General features: G+C 43.2%; 1 protein-coding gene across 1 annotated transcript in view; it reads left to right on the top strand.

Moving 5' to 3' along the window:
- The window catches only part of LOC308367161 (ecto-NOX disulfide-thiol exchanger 2-like), a 237789-nt gene that overhangs the window by 161195 nt on the left and 60548 nt on the right, over positions 1-16046 (top strand). Inside the window, exon 6 of the mRNA XM_080840976.1 lies at positions 10449-10682. Within this exon, the coding sequence (XP_080697102.1) occupies positions 10449-10682 (234 nt within the window). The remainder of the gene's footprint in view (positions 1-10448; positions 10683-16046) is intronic.

Consider the following 16046-nt stretch of genomic DNA (forward strand, 5'->3'; position numbering starts at 1 on the left):
TAATCGTTAACCATCATGTCACTGGCTTTAATTTAAGAATGGCATGTTAGTAGTACATTTAGTAGTACATTTAATATCAGTACACTTGATTCATTACTGCTGATGTGTTACTTATATATGTTACTTATTAGCAGCTAGCTACCTAGCTAGCCACTGTGTTCCGATGTGTTTTCAGTTAGCGTTAGCGGCAAGCTAATAGTTGAGTTGAGCTTCAGTTAAGACGCTGCGTACCGTACTTCATCATCACATTCGATTATTTATTACAAACAAATTCGAATTCAGCTGTAGGCATGAGATCTGTATCTTGGAGACTAATTGCATCCACAATGTAAGTACTGCAAGCTAGACTACTATGCAGTTGACACAACACAGGAGGTCCCTGGGCCTGAGAAGGGAAGGGAATGAGTTTAATGTGGCTATAATATGGAATTTTAAATGTGCCTAAAACTAGACTAAATTGTAATGAGTTTTCGAAAACTAGACTGAAACTAAGAAGGATAACTATGACTAAATGTGACTAAAACTAATATGCATTTTTGTCTTAAGACTGAATCTAAAAATAGCTGCCAAAATGAACACTGAGATAGGGGACCCCTTAATCTGCAATTCATGGTTGCTAGCTCTAATCAGATGTACTACCTAGGCTTATAAGAGAAGACTAACTTTGTATGGCAACGAACACCAATAACTAGAACTAATTTGACAGACTATAAACCAATGTGATACACGTGCTCTCTATCTATACAGTAAAAGTGTTGCTTACGTTTGATACTACACCTACAGACTAACTCTAACTGCATTAAGTCTAACATATAGGCCTATCTTACAATAAACTTTAAGTAAAGCTGGCTATGTAACCGCATTCATTCTAATATTGTTGCAGAGATGTTTCCTTTTACCAAGATAGCAATTTCAACAATTCACTTAGCTCAGTAAGTCAGTATAACGAAAGTCTGAGATACCCTCATATGTCTAAACGTCAGTGGAGCCAAAATATAATGGTTGAGCTTGGTTGCTTGCTAAAATATATTGGAAGAAGGCCCCACTACACTGATTGAGTAGATGTAAATACATGTTAATTCATAGGCACTTGTTCTCTCTGTCACAGAGCAAGCACACTCTCGCAGTTCGTTCACGAAACGCATTCTAGTTTATTAGTGTGCTTGCCCGAAGGGAAGCACAGTATTGTTATCGTCAAGTTTTCTTTATTTCTTTATTTATTTATTTATTCCGTACGTTTTTCTTGCAGCTAACTACTCCTCGCCCGATTGAGCTAGAGACGCCATTCAAACACCAAAACGTCCGGCCCGATCCGGTGCAAGCTGCTATGACTTTTCGTGGCGGTACTCCTTGTCACTCCTTTTTTATTCCATTTTTTCATCCCCTTTTTCTCTCATTGACTAACATGGGGAAGGTTGAGCCATTGTGACGTCACCCGCTCTATCAGTCGTTCTCCATTCAACTGTAGGAATATTAAGAGACACCTTCCAGGGCTCTACAGCGCGAGTATTTCACTCGCATAAATAGGTACATGCAAACTTGAAAAATAATTTACAAGCACAGTGTGCGAGTGACAGACAGTTGTCAATACGGCGCCAAAAAGTGAAGCATTCCATTGATTTCACATGGAAACAACTGACAGGGTCGCGACTCCAGGGTTTTCGACGGGACCTGCGACGGGACCAACAGCAGCAGCAGCATAATCATCATCTGGATTTACTGACATTTTCGGTATATATAAACACATAATATCAATTGGTAACTGGTGTGTTGTATCCTGTTTATGTCTGATACTTTATAAACATTTATGTTTTACGTTAACTTATTACACTAGGCAGCAGTATTGTGAAGTAGAGCTAGAAATGGCTTTGCTAGCTCCCATATTGTAGCTCACACCAGCAACTGCTCAATTTAGGACAGAAAGGAGTTTGGTAAATTAGCTTGTAACTGTCAATGATAACTAGTTATTAGAATATATTAGCCAACGTTAAGTTGACTTCAAAGGGGCAGTCGAGTGTTTAGGTTGTGTCAGCTAGCTTGGAAAGCTAGCTAATAATTTGATTGAAGCTTCACGTTAGCCTCTGTAAACGTTTAGCTAGCTAACGTTAGCTAACTATGAGGTAGCATATCCCAAGTAACTTGTTGTGACCGATAGCGTGAGTTAACATTAACCCGTGTCCTGGGAGTAATGATTCATGAGAGACCTTGAATCATTAGGTTAACTGAAAAACGTTTGAGGATGTACACACAGCGTAGCTGTTGTAGTGTGCTCAGTTTTCGAAAACTAGACTGAAACTAAGAAGGATAACTATGACTAAATGTGACTAAAACTAATATGCACTGAATCTAAAATAGCTGCTGAATCTAAAATAGCTGCCAAAATGAACACTGAGATGTATTAATTTTGGCAGCTATTTTAGATTCAGTCTTAAGACAAAAATGCATATTAGTTTTAGTCACATTTAGTCATAGTTATCCTTCTTAGTTTCAGAAGAGGTTTTTCATGGTTGCTAGCTCTAATCAGATGTACTATAGGCTTATAAGAGAAGACTAACTTTTTATGCCAACGAACACCAATAACTAGAACTAATTTGACAGACTATAAACCAATGTGATACACGTGCTCTCTAGCTATACAGTAAAAGTGTTGCTTACGTTTGATACTAGACCTACAGTCTAACTCTAACTGCATTAAGTCTAACGTATAGGCCTATCTTACAATAAACTTTAAGTAAAGCTGGCTATGTAACCGCATTCATTCCAATATTGTTGCAGAGATGTTTCCTTTTACCAAGATAACAATTTCAACAATTCACTTAGCTCAGTAAGTCAGTATAACGAGACTCTGGAACTATTAGGCTATGACCAAATGTAACACACTAGACCCTTTCACAATAAACAAGCAAACAAACAAACAAAAACAGAACAACAAAGATACCCTCATATGTCTAAACGTCAGTGGAGCCAAAATATAATGGTTGAGCTTGGTTGCTTGCTAAAATATATTGGAAGAAGGCCCCACTACACTGATTGAGTAGATGTAAATACATGTTAATTCATTGGCACTTGTTCTCTCTGTCACAGAGCAAGCACACTCTCGCAGTTCGTTCACGAAACGCATTCTAGTTTATTTATTTATTCTCCCCGTTTTTCTTGCAGCTAACTCCTCCTCGCCCGTTTGAGCTAGAGACGCCATTCAAACACCAAAATGTCCGGCCCGATCCGGTGCAGGTTGCTATGACTTTTCGTGGCGATACTCTTTGCCACTCCTTTTTTATCCCTCTTTTTCATCCCCTTTTTCTCTCATTGACTAACATGGGGAAGGTTGAGCCATTGTGACGTCACGCACTCTAGCCAACTGACATTAGATCAGTTGACATAGGAGAAGCTCTCTTAAATGCCAGAAGTGGTTAGATAGAGAGTGCAAAATATTAAAACGAATGTAGTGGCAACAGTTTCAGGTACAGTTTATACACCCGCTCTAACAGTGTTAACCAGTATGTGAGTAACGTGGGTTTTATTAAGGCATAGCGTGTGTAATGTGTAGCTATTTCATTCCGTTTGTTAACCTTTCCGGCTGTCTGTATACCAGCAGCAGAGCGGAGCATTTCACTCCCCTGCAATCTCGGAATGAAATAGCTACACAATACACACGCTATGCTTTAATAAAATTCACGTTTTACGAGACACCAACAGAGGCACAACCGACAAGTCTTACCATTGAAGATCTTTGACGTTCGGTCTGAAACTTCATCCAGCCATCCAGGTTAATCCAAGTTGTTATGGAGAACGACAGTTGCATCAATCATACTTCATTAAAACTTCACACTTCTTACATTGGACATATCCACCAGCCTAATTAGAATCTGCATTGTCTACTGAGCAGAAAATTCTCCATACAGTAGATTTCCCTTCGTTTAGTATCATTTTAAACTTTCCAGATGACTGTATTGCCCTCGCTCGTCAAGTGATACGTGTCCAGAAACAAGGCTCCTTTGACTGGATAGCCAGAGCTAGCATAACTGCCATTGAAATCCAATGGTAATGCTACCTAGCTAGGTATGCTAATTGTCGGTATCCATGTTAACTCGCTAATCGTTAACCATCATGTCACTGGCTTTAATTTAAGAATGGCATGTTAGTAGTACATTTAGTAGTACATTTAATATCAGTACACTTGATTCATTACTGCTGATGTGTTACTTATATATGTTACTTATTAGCAGCTAGCTACCTAGCTAGCCACTGTGTTCCGATGTGTTTTCAGTTAGCGTTAGCGGCAAGCTAGCTGCTGTAAAAGTTGAGTTGAGCTTCAGTTAAGACGCTGCGTACCGTACTTCATCATCACATTCGATTATTTATTACAAACAAATTCGAATTCAGCTGTAGGCATGAGACCTGTATCTTGGAGACTAATTGCATCCACAATGTAAGTACTGCAAGCTAGACTACTATGCAGTTGACACAACACAGGAGGTCCCTGGGCCTGAGAAGGGAAGGGAATGAGTTTAATGTGGCTATAATATGGAATTTTAAATGTGCCTAAAACTAGACTAAATTGTAATGAGTTTTCGAAAACTAGACTGAAACTAAGAAGGATAACTATGACTAAATGTGACTAAAACTAATATGCATTTTTGTCTTAAGACTGAATCTAAAAATACCTGCCAAAATGAACACTGAGATAGGGGACCCCTTAATCTGCAATTCATGGTTGCTAGCTCTAATCAGATGTACTACCTAGGCTTATAAGAGAAGACTAACTTTGTATGGCAACGAACACCAATAACTAGAACTAATTTGACAGACTATAAACCAATGTGATACACGTGCTCTCTATCTATACAGTAAAAGTGTTGCTTACGTTTGATACTACACCTACAGACTAACTCTAACTGCATTAAGTCTAACATATAGGCCTATCTTATAATAAACTTTAAGTAAAGCTGGCTATGTAACCGCATTCATTCTAATATTGTTGCAGAGATGTTTCCTTTTACCAAGATAGCAATTTCAACAATTCACTTAGCTCAGTAAGTCAGTATAACGAAACTCTGAGATACCCTCATATGTCTAAACGTCAGTGGAGCCAAAATATAATGGTTGAGCTTGGTTGCTTGCTAAAATATATTGGAAGAAGGCCCCACTACACTGATTGAGTAGATGTAAATACATGTTAATTCATAGGCACTTGTTCTCTCTGTCACAGAGCAAGCACACTCTCGCAGTTCGTTCACGAAACGCATTCTAGTTTTTCCTTCTTCTCTCCCTTCATGTGGCAGAAAAATCACCAGCTCAGCCGGTAGACAGTTGTATATGATCACTATGGTTACCACTACAGGCACAGGCAGACTACTACCAGCTAATCTTAAGAACCAGCGATCAATGTTCCCTCTAATTTTTTTCAGCACTGAGCAAATATTTTGTATTCTGAGCGCACATTTCAGCACTGTGAGCAATTCGTAAACCACGCGACCTGACGAAAATGACCACGAGCCTGTGTTAGCCATAGGTTTCCAAAGAGATGACCGCAAATGCATCAATATGTCTACAAGGTTGCTATTTATTCAATATCCTTTATAATGGCTGGACTTTGGAACATTTTAATGATGGTGTTTTACCAGTCAGTTTAGTTAAACTTAAAGGATCTTTGGTTGAAAATAAATAAGGTTTAGGGAGGTTATGACTGGTTCACTGGTTATGAATGATAATGATTATACGTGTATATATATATATATATATATATATATATATATATATATATATATATATATATATATATATATATACACACACAAAATAAAAGTATCCAAGGTGTTTAGTCATTTCTCAGCAGGTACAACATTTAAGTAGAACTTCATTGAAAGAAAAATGCTAATGCAGTGCTTTACAATAAATATAGTGATTATGGTGTATTTTTTCCTAAAGGTAGCCTTTATAAATAATTTAATAACTGGAGTGGTTTGCAACAAACTAAGCTATAAAACATGTCATTTGAATTACATTGAGGGAGCTAGGCCTATCTGGCTGTGTGGCTCATCTTGTCTGCAGGCCTATGGAAGACACACCTTTCTGACTAAACATATGTCAAAATGTTGTTGCAGTTATCAAGATCACTTTGAATAGGGCCTAATAGGTCTAATTGAAAATATTGGAAATTTCTACCTCAAATCTTCTCGCCTCACGATTTTGTCTTCGTGGCATTCATTAGACTGAAACCGCGTTCACAGTCGGCGCTAGATGCTTGGAATGTGCCACAAATGTCTAGAAGTTGTACCAGATCTGGAAAATGCTCACTTTTCAGCGACCACCTTTTTTTCAATAACCGTGAACTTGAATTCGACAAATGCGTCCCGGGACCGCATATTATGCTTCCTCCAGAAGCGCTTCAAACCTTTTCGCAAGATTGGTCACGTCATTCAGCCCATGATCAAATTTACTAACTGCACGATCCAACCTGTCCGGCTCAAAGGAAGCCCACTCAGCTCTAGCCTGGGTGCCATCCGTTTTGTACTCGCTCAACTGATTGCTGCCTTCTCGCTGAACAAACTTTTTAACTCAGCTCAGGGAAGCGGGCATCCAAGTGCTCACAAACTTTAAGGACAAACAGAATAATGTCACTTTTGTTCACTGCATGTTTTCCCACGAGCGAACTCTTTTCGCGTTTGCCTCCGAGCATATGTAAATATGTCTGAAAGTTTTATCCTACCTGAGTCAGTTTGGAGTTTGGACTATTTCATCTAGTTGCTCATGTTTTAAACTTTAGGCAGACCTTCTTCTGGGGCACCTGCTCTGCCTTTTCTTTTCGCCATGGTAGCCTATAACTGCTGGAGCAGAGCCCGGCAAGAGAGCTAAAGGAAATGTTGTATGTAAACATTCTAACGCACATCCGGCTTGGTTGTCAGATATGTCAGTATGTTAAATGTTTATTATCTAGCATACATCCCCTTTGATGCTCAGATTTTTAAACCTTAAAAAAAAAATCGTTTATGCCGTCTGAAAAATGTGCGCTGTCTGAAAAATCTATTGCGCGACCTCTTCGACTGGCCTGCGCGGTTGCGCGCGCGCGCAGCTTAGAGGGAACATTGCCAGCGATCCATTAATGAAAGGGAGCGAGCCAAACATTTCAATCGTAGCTCCTCTCTCCAACAAGCACCACACATGGCAAACTACAATGGTGCGCCGCTTTAATTTACCCGTGTAGAACGTTGCGTCGCATTAGTACCGCTTTTGGCGCTCGGGTGTAAAATCTAAATAAATTCATTATTTTTTTTTTGGTCAGCACGGGGTGGCCGCAGGGGTGGCCAGGGACATGTCTATGGGGGCACGGGCCACTCCAGGCCTCTGTGTAGAACCGCCACTGTGTGTCTTCAATCCCATTCCCCTGTGTGGATTACAAGGGAGTTCCTAACTGCAGTCCGGTCCTAAAAATGTTTTAAAAGCAGCACTAAAAAAGGAGGGAGCTCTTCACATTTAATTTAATGCGGTGCTCTATCCACTACAGTAATCTAAAACGGGCAGAGAGGACTTTCTGTCTTTTTTGGGCGGCGAGCAGCGAGGCCTGTACTGTACCAGATGCTCACAGGGGCTGTGTAGCGGCAGATTAGCAGGTGTGAGAGGGAGCCAGAGATTCCCCCAGACCCAGCACAGGTTGGAGCCTTATCCTTTATCCCATTTCCCTCCCCGGACTCTCTCTCCCTCATGAGCACAGTGGAGGTCTGACTGGCCTTCCTCCCTCTTTCTCGTTCTCTCTCTCTCTCCCTCTCTCTCTCTATCTCTTTCTCTCTCTCTCACTCACTCTCTCTCCCTTCTTCTCTCTCTCTCTCGTTCTCTCTCTCTCTCTCCCTCTCCCTCCCTTCCTTAAGCCGTGCCCAGAGGCTCCAAGGGGAACCCCAGAAAGGAGGGGAAGAGACTGCCCATACAGATTGGCTTAGCTTCCATCCATCCTCCCCTCTTTTTAGCTTCCCTTGGAAGTTCCACTGATAGCGAGTCCCCCTCGCCCTCTTACGTGCTCTCGTTCTCACTCACTGTCTCTTGCTCTGTTTCCCCTTTCTCTCCCTTCTCTATGTGTGTTCGTCTACCACCTCTCTTCTCCCAGCTTGTGTTCTATTGACACCTCACCCACCTGCTTTCTCTCTTTTTTTATTTTCCCTTCCTCCCTCTTTCCTCCATCACTCCCCTTCTTTCCCTTTCTTTCTAACACCCTCTCTATCTAGAAGGTAGTAGCACCTAATAGTTGTAGCATCTATATTCCATATGAATATGTTCTACACTTACTTTTCAATTTTTAGTGTGCTTGCCCGAAGGTGCAATCCGGTGCAACCTGCTATATCTTTTTGTGGCGGTACTCCTTGCCACTCCTTTTTTATTCCTCTTTTTTCATCCCCTTTTTTCCCCATAGACTTGCATGGCAGAACTGTGGGGCATTATGACATCATAATAGGCTCATTAAACTGGCTTGCACCTGTGCTTCACTCACTGACACCTGTGCCAAGGTTCCAAGGAACCGCTTCTCTGTCCCGCTACATTCAACTGTATAACTAGGAATATTAAGAGACACCTTCCATACCAGGGCTCTACAGTGCGAGTATTTCACTCACATAAATAGGTACGTGCGAACTTGAAAAACTTGTATTCCCACTACGGTAACGTTAGCTATCCTAGCTGTGTTAAGCAGAGCTATCCTAGCTGTGTTAAGCAGCTGTAATATCTGAGTACGGGGCTAAAGGCTAACTAACACTACGTAACGGGAGTATCCACTGGCAGTTTCATCTAGCCGTAACGGGGGATCATTTTCCTCATTTCATGAATTTAGTTGTGTGGATATAGTGAGCTAAGGCTTGTATTCCTACTACGGTGACGTGAGCTATCCTAGCTGTACGGGGCTATGCAAAAGTAGCTTATACTGAAAGAATGGTTAACTTGTTAGCTCACCAGTTTATTTTGTTGCTAATATGGTTGGAGAGGATTAAGCGTCACCGATAGCGTGAGTTAACATTAACATGTGTCCTGGGAGTAATGATTTATGAGAGACCTTGAATCATTAGGTTAACTGAAAAACGTTTGAGGATGTACCTGGACACAGCGTAGCTGTTGTAGTGTGCTCAGTTTTCGAAAACTAGACTGAAACTAAGAAGGATAACTATGACTAAATGTGACTAACTAATATGCACTGAATCTAAAATAGCTGCTGAATCTAAAAGACTGAATCTAAAATAGCTGCCAAAATGAACACTGAGATGTATTCATTTTGGCAGCTATTTTAGATTCAGTCTTAAGACAAATGCATATTAGTTTTAGTCACATTTAGTCATAGTTATCCTTCTTAGTTTCAGAAGAGGTTTTTCATGGTTGCTAGCTCTAATCAGATGTACTAACTAGGCTTATAAGAGAAGACTAACTTTTTATGCCAACGAACACCAATAACGAGAACTAATTTGACAGACTATAAACCAATGTGATACACGTGCTCTAGCTATACAGTAAAAGTGTTGCTTACGTTAGATACTAGACCTACAGTCTAAGATACTACTAATAACAATTGATAAGAGGTCAACCAAAGCGTTGTATGAACAAATGCAGTAATTTGATCAATTTACCAGCTAAATTGCTTTGGAATAACTGAACATGAATGGGGTTAAACGTTGGAAAATACAATGTTTGTAACTATAGGTCGCAAATGAGTATGACATGCTTTGCTTCCGCGTAAAAAAAAACCTGCTGTGCTCCTAAATTTCTTATGTGTGCTCCTAAATGTTTTTATTTAGGAGCACATGTGCTCCTTGGGAAAAACCTAACCCTGCAAATACTCTACTTTTTTTCTCTCTCCTTCTTTCTCTCTATCCCTCTCACTCTACTTTCTCTCACACTCCATCTATCTGCTTCACTTTTTTTTCTCCTTTCAATATTTTCCCTCTTCACTCTCTCTTTACTGTCTTTATCCAGAGCCACTCTTCTTTCTTTCTTCCACTCTTCTTTCTTTTCTTCTTTCCTTCTTCCACTCTTCTTTACTTTCTTCACTCTTCTAGGAGACTAGGAGGGGAAGAGACTAATTCCAAGGCATTTGTTCTCTCTGTCATGGCCGCAACAGAGCAAGCACACTCTCGCAGTTCATTCACGAAACGCATTCTAGTTTATTTTTACTTTTTACTTTTTATTTGTTTCATATTTTTTTTTTTTATTTGTTCTGGTCTTTCCTGTTATTGTATATGTAAATCACATTGAGTTGCACATGTGCATGAAGTTGCCTTGCCTTTCCTTCTCTCCCTCTGCATCTTTCTATCTTTTTCCATCTCCGTCTCTTCTTTGTCTCATCTTCTCTCATCCTCTCTCTGTCTCTTCCCCTCCCCTCTGCATCTTTCTTTCTTTTTCCATCTCCTTCTCTTCTTTGTCTCTTCGTTGTCTCATCTTCTCACGTCCTCTCTCTGTGTCTCCCCCTCTCTCTGCAGGCTACCGAATCAGACTTGGCTCCAGCACAGATAAGAAGGACACGGGCCGCCTGCACGTGGACTTTGCCCAGGCCCGGGACGACCTGTACGAGTGGGAGTGTCAGCAGCGCTTCCTGGCCCGCGAGGAACGCCACCGCCGCCGCTTCCACGAGGACATGATGAGGCCGCCCTCGCCTCCGCCCATCGTCCATTACTCCGAGCACGAGTGTGGCCAGTTGGGGGATAAGATCAAAGGTACGCTGACCAACCCTTCTCTCCTTCCCTCTCCCCTTCTCTCTCTCCCTCTGTCCCCTTCTCTCTCTTTTCCTCTACCTCTCTCTCCCTGTCCCCTTCTCTCTCTCCCTGTCCCCTCTCTCTCTTTCTCCCTCTGTCCCCTTCTCTCTCTCTCTCTCTCTTTCTCTCCCTCTGTCCCCTTCTCTCTCTCTCCCTCTGTACCCTTATCTCTCTCTCCCTCTTCCTCTCTCTCCCTCTACCGCTCTCATCTCTCCCTGTACCTTTCTCTCTCTCTCCCTCTGTCCCCTTCTCTCTCACTCCCTCTGTCCCCTTATCCAAATTCAAATTCAAATTCAAAATTCAAATTCAAAAGAAGCTTTATTGGCATGACCATAACGTTCTACAGTATTGCCAAAGCATTTGGTTTGGATATATAAAAATGATTACATAAACAATACACATATAAGTAATTACATAAACAATACATATATCTATACTCTATCTCTCTCTCCCTCTACCGCTTTCTCTCTCTCTGTCCCCTTCTCTCTCTCTCCCTCTGTCCCCTTCTCTCTCTCTCCCTCTCTCCTTCTGTCCCCTTCTCTCTCTCTCTCTCTCTTGCTCCCTCCTTCTCTCTCTCCCTCTCTCCCTCTGTCCCCTTATCTCTCTCTCCCTCTAACTCTCTCTCTCTCTCTCTCTCTCTCAAATTCAAATTCAAAAGAAGCTTTATTGGCATGTCCATAGCGTTGTAAAGTACTGCCAAATCATTTGGTTTGGATATATAAAAATTATTACATAAACAATACATATATAAGTGATTACATAAACAATACATAGGGTACATCAGAAAGGGAAAGGGAGAAGTGGGAACAATAATACATATTAATTATCATCAGGGGATTAACACAACAGCAGACATGAACATACATGAATTTCATTCATTTGTGGGCTGTCCCTCAGTTTATGACAGGAAGATACATATTGTGCAGCTAGGACAAGGCACTGCTCATTCTCTCTCTCTCCCTCTACCGCTCTCTCTCTCCCTGTCCTCTTCTCTCTCTCTCCCTATACCTCACTCCTTCTGTCACCTTCTCTCTCTCTCTCTCTCTCTCTCTCTCTCTCTCTCTCTCTCTCTCTCTCCCTCTCAGGGGCAGCACTCTTTCCGAGTTACTCGTCTGTTTTTTTCTGCCTAAGTGATTCTCCTGACACACCCTTTATGAGACGGATGCTGTCGATTTGTCTGCTGCCACTCTGTGTGCATTCAAGTGTGTGTGTGTGTGTGTGTGTGTGTGTGTGTGTATGTCTCTTTGGATTTGAAGCTGGTCTCTGATCAGTGAAAAGCTCCATCTGTTTAGTGTCTGAATGCTGTTTGAGTGATGCTCCTTCACCAAATAGTGAACAAGGGAGGCTGAGACTAACAGAGGAAGAAAAGACAAAAGAAGAAAGGAGCGATAAAGAGCATGCATGCCAAAGGCTTTAAGCACAGCCACGTGTTGCTTCACAGAAAGGCTTCCAGATCTGAGACTCTGGGAGGATAAAACCACCAGTGCAAAGGGAACAAACCCCCACCTGACAGCCCTAATGAGGGGTGCTCTTCTGCTTCCAATGCCTCTCTGTCCCCTCCCAGACCCTCCTCCCAAACCAAATCTCCACAACCTCACACACCATTCACAGTGACATTTCAATTGGCCCAGAAATGAATCGTTGCCACTCTATATTAAGTACAGGGTAGAGAGAGAGGGAGAGAGAGAGAGAGTGAGAGAGAGAAAGGCCACAGTCTGAGCTCCACCGTGCCCGTGATGCTTCTCAAAGAACTCCATGTGGAAATCTGACTTCTCTTCTTTCCAGTGGCATTAATGGCAGGTTATTGCTTCACCCTTTGTCTCCTTAAAAACCAACACACAGCAAAAAGGCGTTTCTTCACTTCTCTCTACTGTCTCTGAAAGAGAATCTTTTCCCTCCATCTTTATCTCACTAAAGTGTACCTCCACTTTGGTAGCGCGGCGTGGGGCAGCGACATGATGGAGCAGCATTAATACGGACTGAAGGTGTCTTTTAATAACGAGCGGGAGCAGGAGCAGGCTCTGGTTGGAGCAGGAGTGCTAAAGGACGAAGGCCTAAATCAGGCCGTTAATAAGCAGGAGAGCCGCAGGCTGGATTTATGTTTATGCCACATTGATTCAATCTGTAAAGGTGGTGATGGATCACACATACACACACACATGCATAACACACACACACACACACACACACACACACACACACACACTCTCTCAAACACACTCACACCTAAGCCAAGTCACCTCTGTTCATTCTTGTCTTTCACTGTTTTTTCCAGTAGCCTCTCCTCTTCCTCTTCCTCTTCCTCTTCCTCCCTCTATCACCTCCATCTGCTGTTCAATAAAAATGCTAAGTGAGAGCGAAGCTGTCTAGCAGTTTCTAACATTTTGCATTTATGGTGTGTGTGTGTGTGTCTGTGTGCGTGTGTGTGTGTTTGCATATTTTGTTTATGTCTTTGCTTACGTGCTTGTGTGACATGTTTGACGTGGGGTGCGCCCCCACCCAGGCGGCTGTGGGTCTGACTGTCATTAGTGATAGGGATCATCAGGGCTGGACTGGCAATCTGGCATACCGGGCGTTTTCCCGGTGGGCCGAGGTGCAATATGGGCCGAGAGTCCCGAATTTTTTTTTTTTTAGAACTTTTTTTTTTCCCATCTGACCGGCTGGCCCACGAAAGTAGTTCATGAGCGGCCCTATTGACACTGGGCTGGCCCAATCACATCCCCTGGGCTGACCCAACACCAACCCCTTTCGGTTTGGACCTGCCTACATAATGCATTAGGACGGGAAACAAACTCAGCGTGGCCCATGGCCTTGACATGCTTGACAAGCGCATGCTAGTCTGCGGCCCATTGGCTGTCTTCTTTAGTGACAAGGGGCTCGTCCAATCATATCACCAAACACCTTCTACCTTTGGCTTGGGCGGTGCACAGAAACGCACGTTTCGTTAGAATCCTCCAGTCCAAAATGGAGAGAAAGCGAAAAGAGGGTGCGGAGAAACTGCGAGATAAGAAGAGGCTTGCTTTTCAAGCCTACACTGCCAAATGTGCCAAAATATCGGAAATGTTTGCCACGGCAGGGCCATCATCAGGTACCGTGGATGAAAGTGATAGGCCTACTGGTGGCGACAGCCAGGGAGATACCATACAACGACCTACGGTAAGCTTACTGATCATGAATTCAAACGTCTCTAAAATATGTTTGACTTAGGACCTATGTTCTATGGCCAAGTTCGTTTGCATTGTAAATACAAGACAAGTCTGTAGCTGTTGCTAGCCCTCAGCCTACTCTACTCTGAAACAGCCAGCCGTTAGCCTACACTCTATGTTGTGTGTTTGAGTGGTGGGCAAGCCCCTTAGCCTATTGGTGCGCGGTGCCATGTCAATGTTCCGAAAGCCCAGTATTCCCAAACCCTATGAAAATATGCCAATTTGTCCAGATAGCGAATTATGATAGCCCGTTATACGCTCCAGTTTGCCCCCCGAAGTTCAGGGGCGTGGTACAACCGTTAGTGCCACCTCATTAAGCGCGTTTCCTACAGGAGGAAATAGACTCCCTTCTAGGAAAGGGAGCAATACAGTCTGTACCTCTCGTAGACGAGAACAGGGGGTTCTTCAGTCGCTATTTTCTGGTTCCAAAAAAGGACGGAAAATATCGACCGATCTTAAACCTCCGTATTCTGAACAAAGCTTTAAAGTGTATGATGTATATTGTATTGTATTGTATTGAATTTAGATTAATTAAGACCACCACCTTAACACACAAACTCTTGTTGAACTCATAAAGTAGTAGGTTCAGTGACGTGCGGTGAGACAGCTGTCTTCTGTAGCTTCTGCGAGCCCATGAATCAATGTTTCGTTGGAATCATGATGTAACGTTGTTGTAGCGGGAATACAGCAATGCTATTTTCTAATTGGCAGGGCATATGATTCTAGACTTCGCTGAAGCGACTGAAACGGTGAATTTTGATCACATTCAGCGAAAGTTAACAGGTAAAACGGGAGAAAAATAGGGCGTCTTTAGGCCGTCCTGCCTAAAAGTAGGGCGTCCCATTTCTTCTTATTTTTTTGTAGACGATAGGGCAGACGCCCTGCTAGCTAAAAGCCTGGTTGGTGTGTAGACATTCGAGAGACCAAAGGGTGTGTTATCGAATTAAGTGGGCCGGTCTGGTTCAAAATGCCCGGGCCGATTTTTTGTCCCAGTCCAGCCCTGGGGATCATCATGTCACTCTCTGTCTGCTGTCATCATACCACCTGTCTGTCTACTGTCTATCTGTCTGTCTGCTGTCTGAAGCTCTGTCTGTCTGTCTGTCTCTCTGTCTGCTGTCATCACACCACCTGTCTGGCTGACGCTCTGTCTGTCTGTCTGTCTGACGGTCTGTCTCTCTGTCTGCTGTCATCACACCACCTGTCTGGCTGACGCTCTGTCTGTCTGTCTGACGCTCTGTCTGTCTGTCTGTCCGGTCTGTCACTGCTCCACACAACGGGGGCAAACACCCTCGGGAGCCACCGCTCCGCTCGAGATAGAAACCAGGATCTGAATAGGGATGTGAGCCAAGGGCAGTGGCAAGACGTAGAACAAGACAAAGACACTCCTCTACGATCCCCTTCCTCTCCATCCCAACACTCTCTCACACCCACACACACACACCACCCTCACACACACACACACACACACTCACACATACACACACACACACCACCCTCTTCCTCCCCTGCTGGGGAGAATGTCAAGTGTTGCTAAGCATCCTCAAACCCTTCCTCCCATTGACTTTTAGCACTCTCAGCACCTCGCCCTCTCCCTCCATCTCCCTCCAACTCCCTCCACCACCATCCCCACACGTGCCCAGCAGCAACTGCCAAGCCTTTGTAGTGCTTATTAAAAGTAGCAGCAGCAGCACACAGAGAGAGAGAGAGAAAGAAAGAAAAAAAGAAAGAAAGAGAGAGAGAGAGAGTAAAGAGGGAGAACAAACCCATGGTGCTCTCCGTCATCCTTCAGCTAGCACTGGCCCCTCTTTGAGCTCCACACACCTGCTGCCTGCACCTGCTCTCCGCACGCCGCTACAAGTGGAGAGAGAGGAAGCCATTAGCGCACGCTGTTTAGCATGTGCCATAATGCCTGTCCAAAGAGAGATAAGAAGGGCTTATTGTCCCATCCTGTGGCACTGACTTGTTGGTAGGCCAGCCTGATTGGGTTGAGCCCGGTTGAAGGTTGCAGCCTCTCCCTCTCCCCCTCTCATGTTCTCCGTTCCCTCCCTCCTTTCCTCTCTTTTTCTCTCTCTTTCTTTCTCTCTCTCTCTCTCTCTCCCTCCTTCTCTCTCTCCCTCTT

The sequence above is a fragment of the Sprattus sprattus genome (genome assembly GCF_963457725.1).
Source record: "Sprattus sprattus genome assembly, chromosome: 6".
Classification (NCBI taxonomy): domain Eukaryota; kingdom Metazoa; phylum Chordata; class Actinopteri; order Clupeiformes; family Clupeidae; genus Sprattus; species Sprattus sprattus.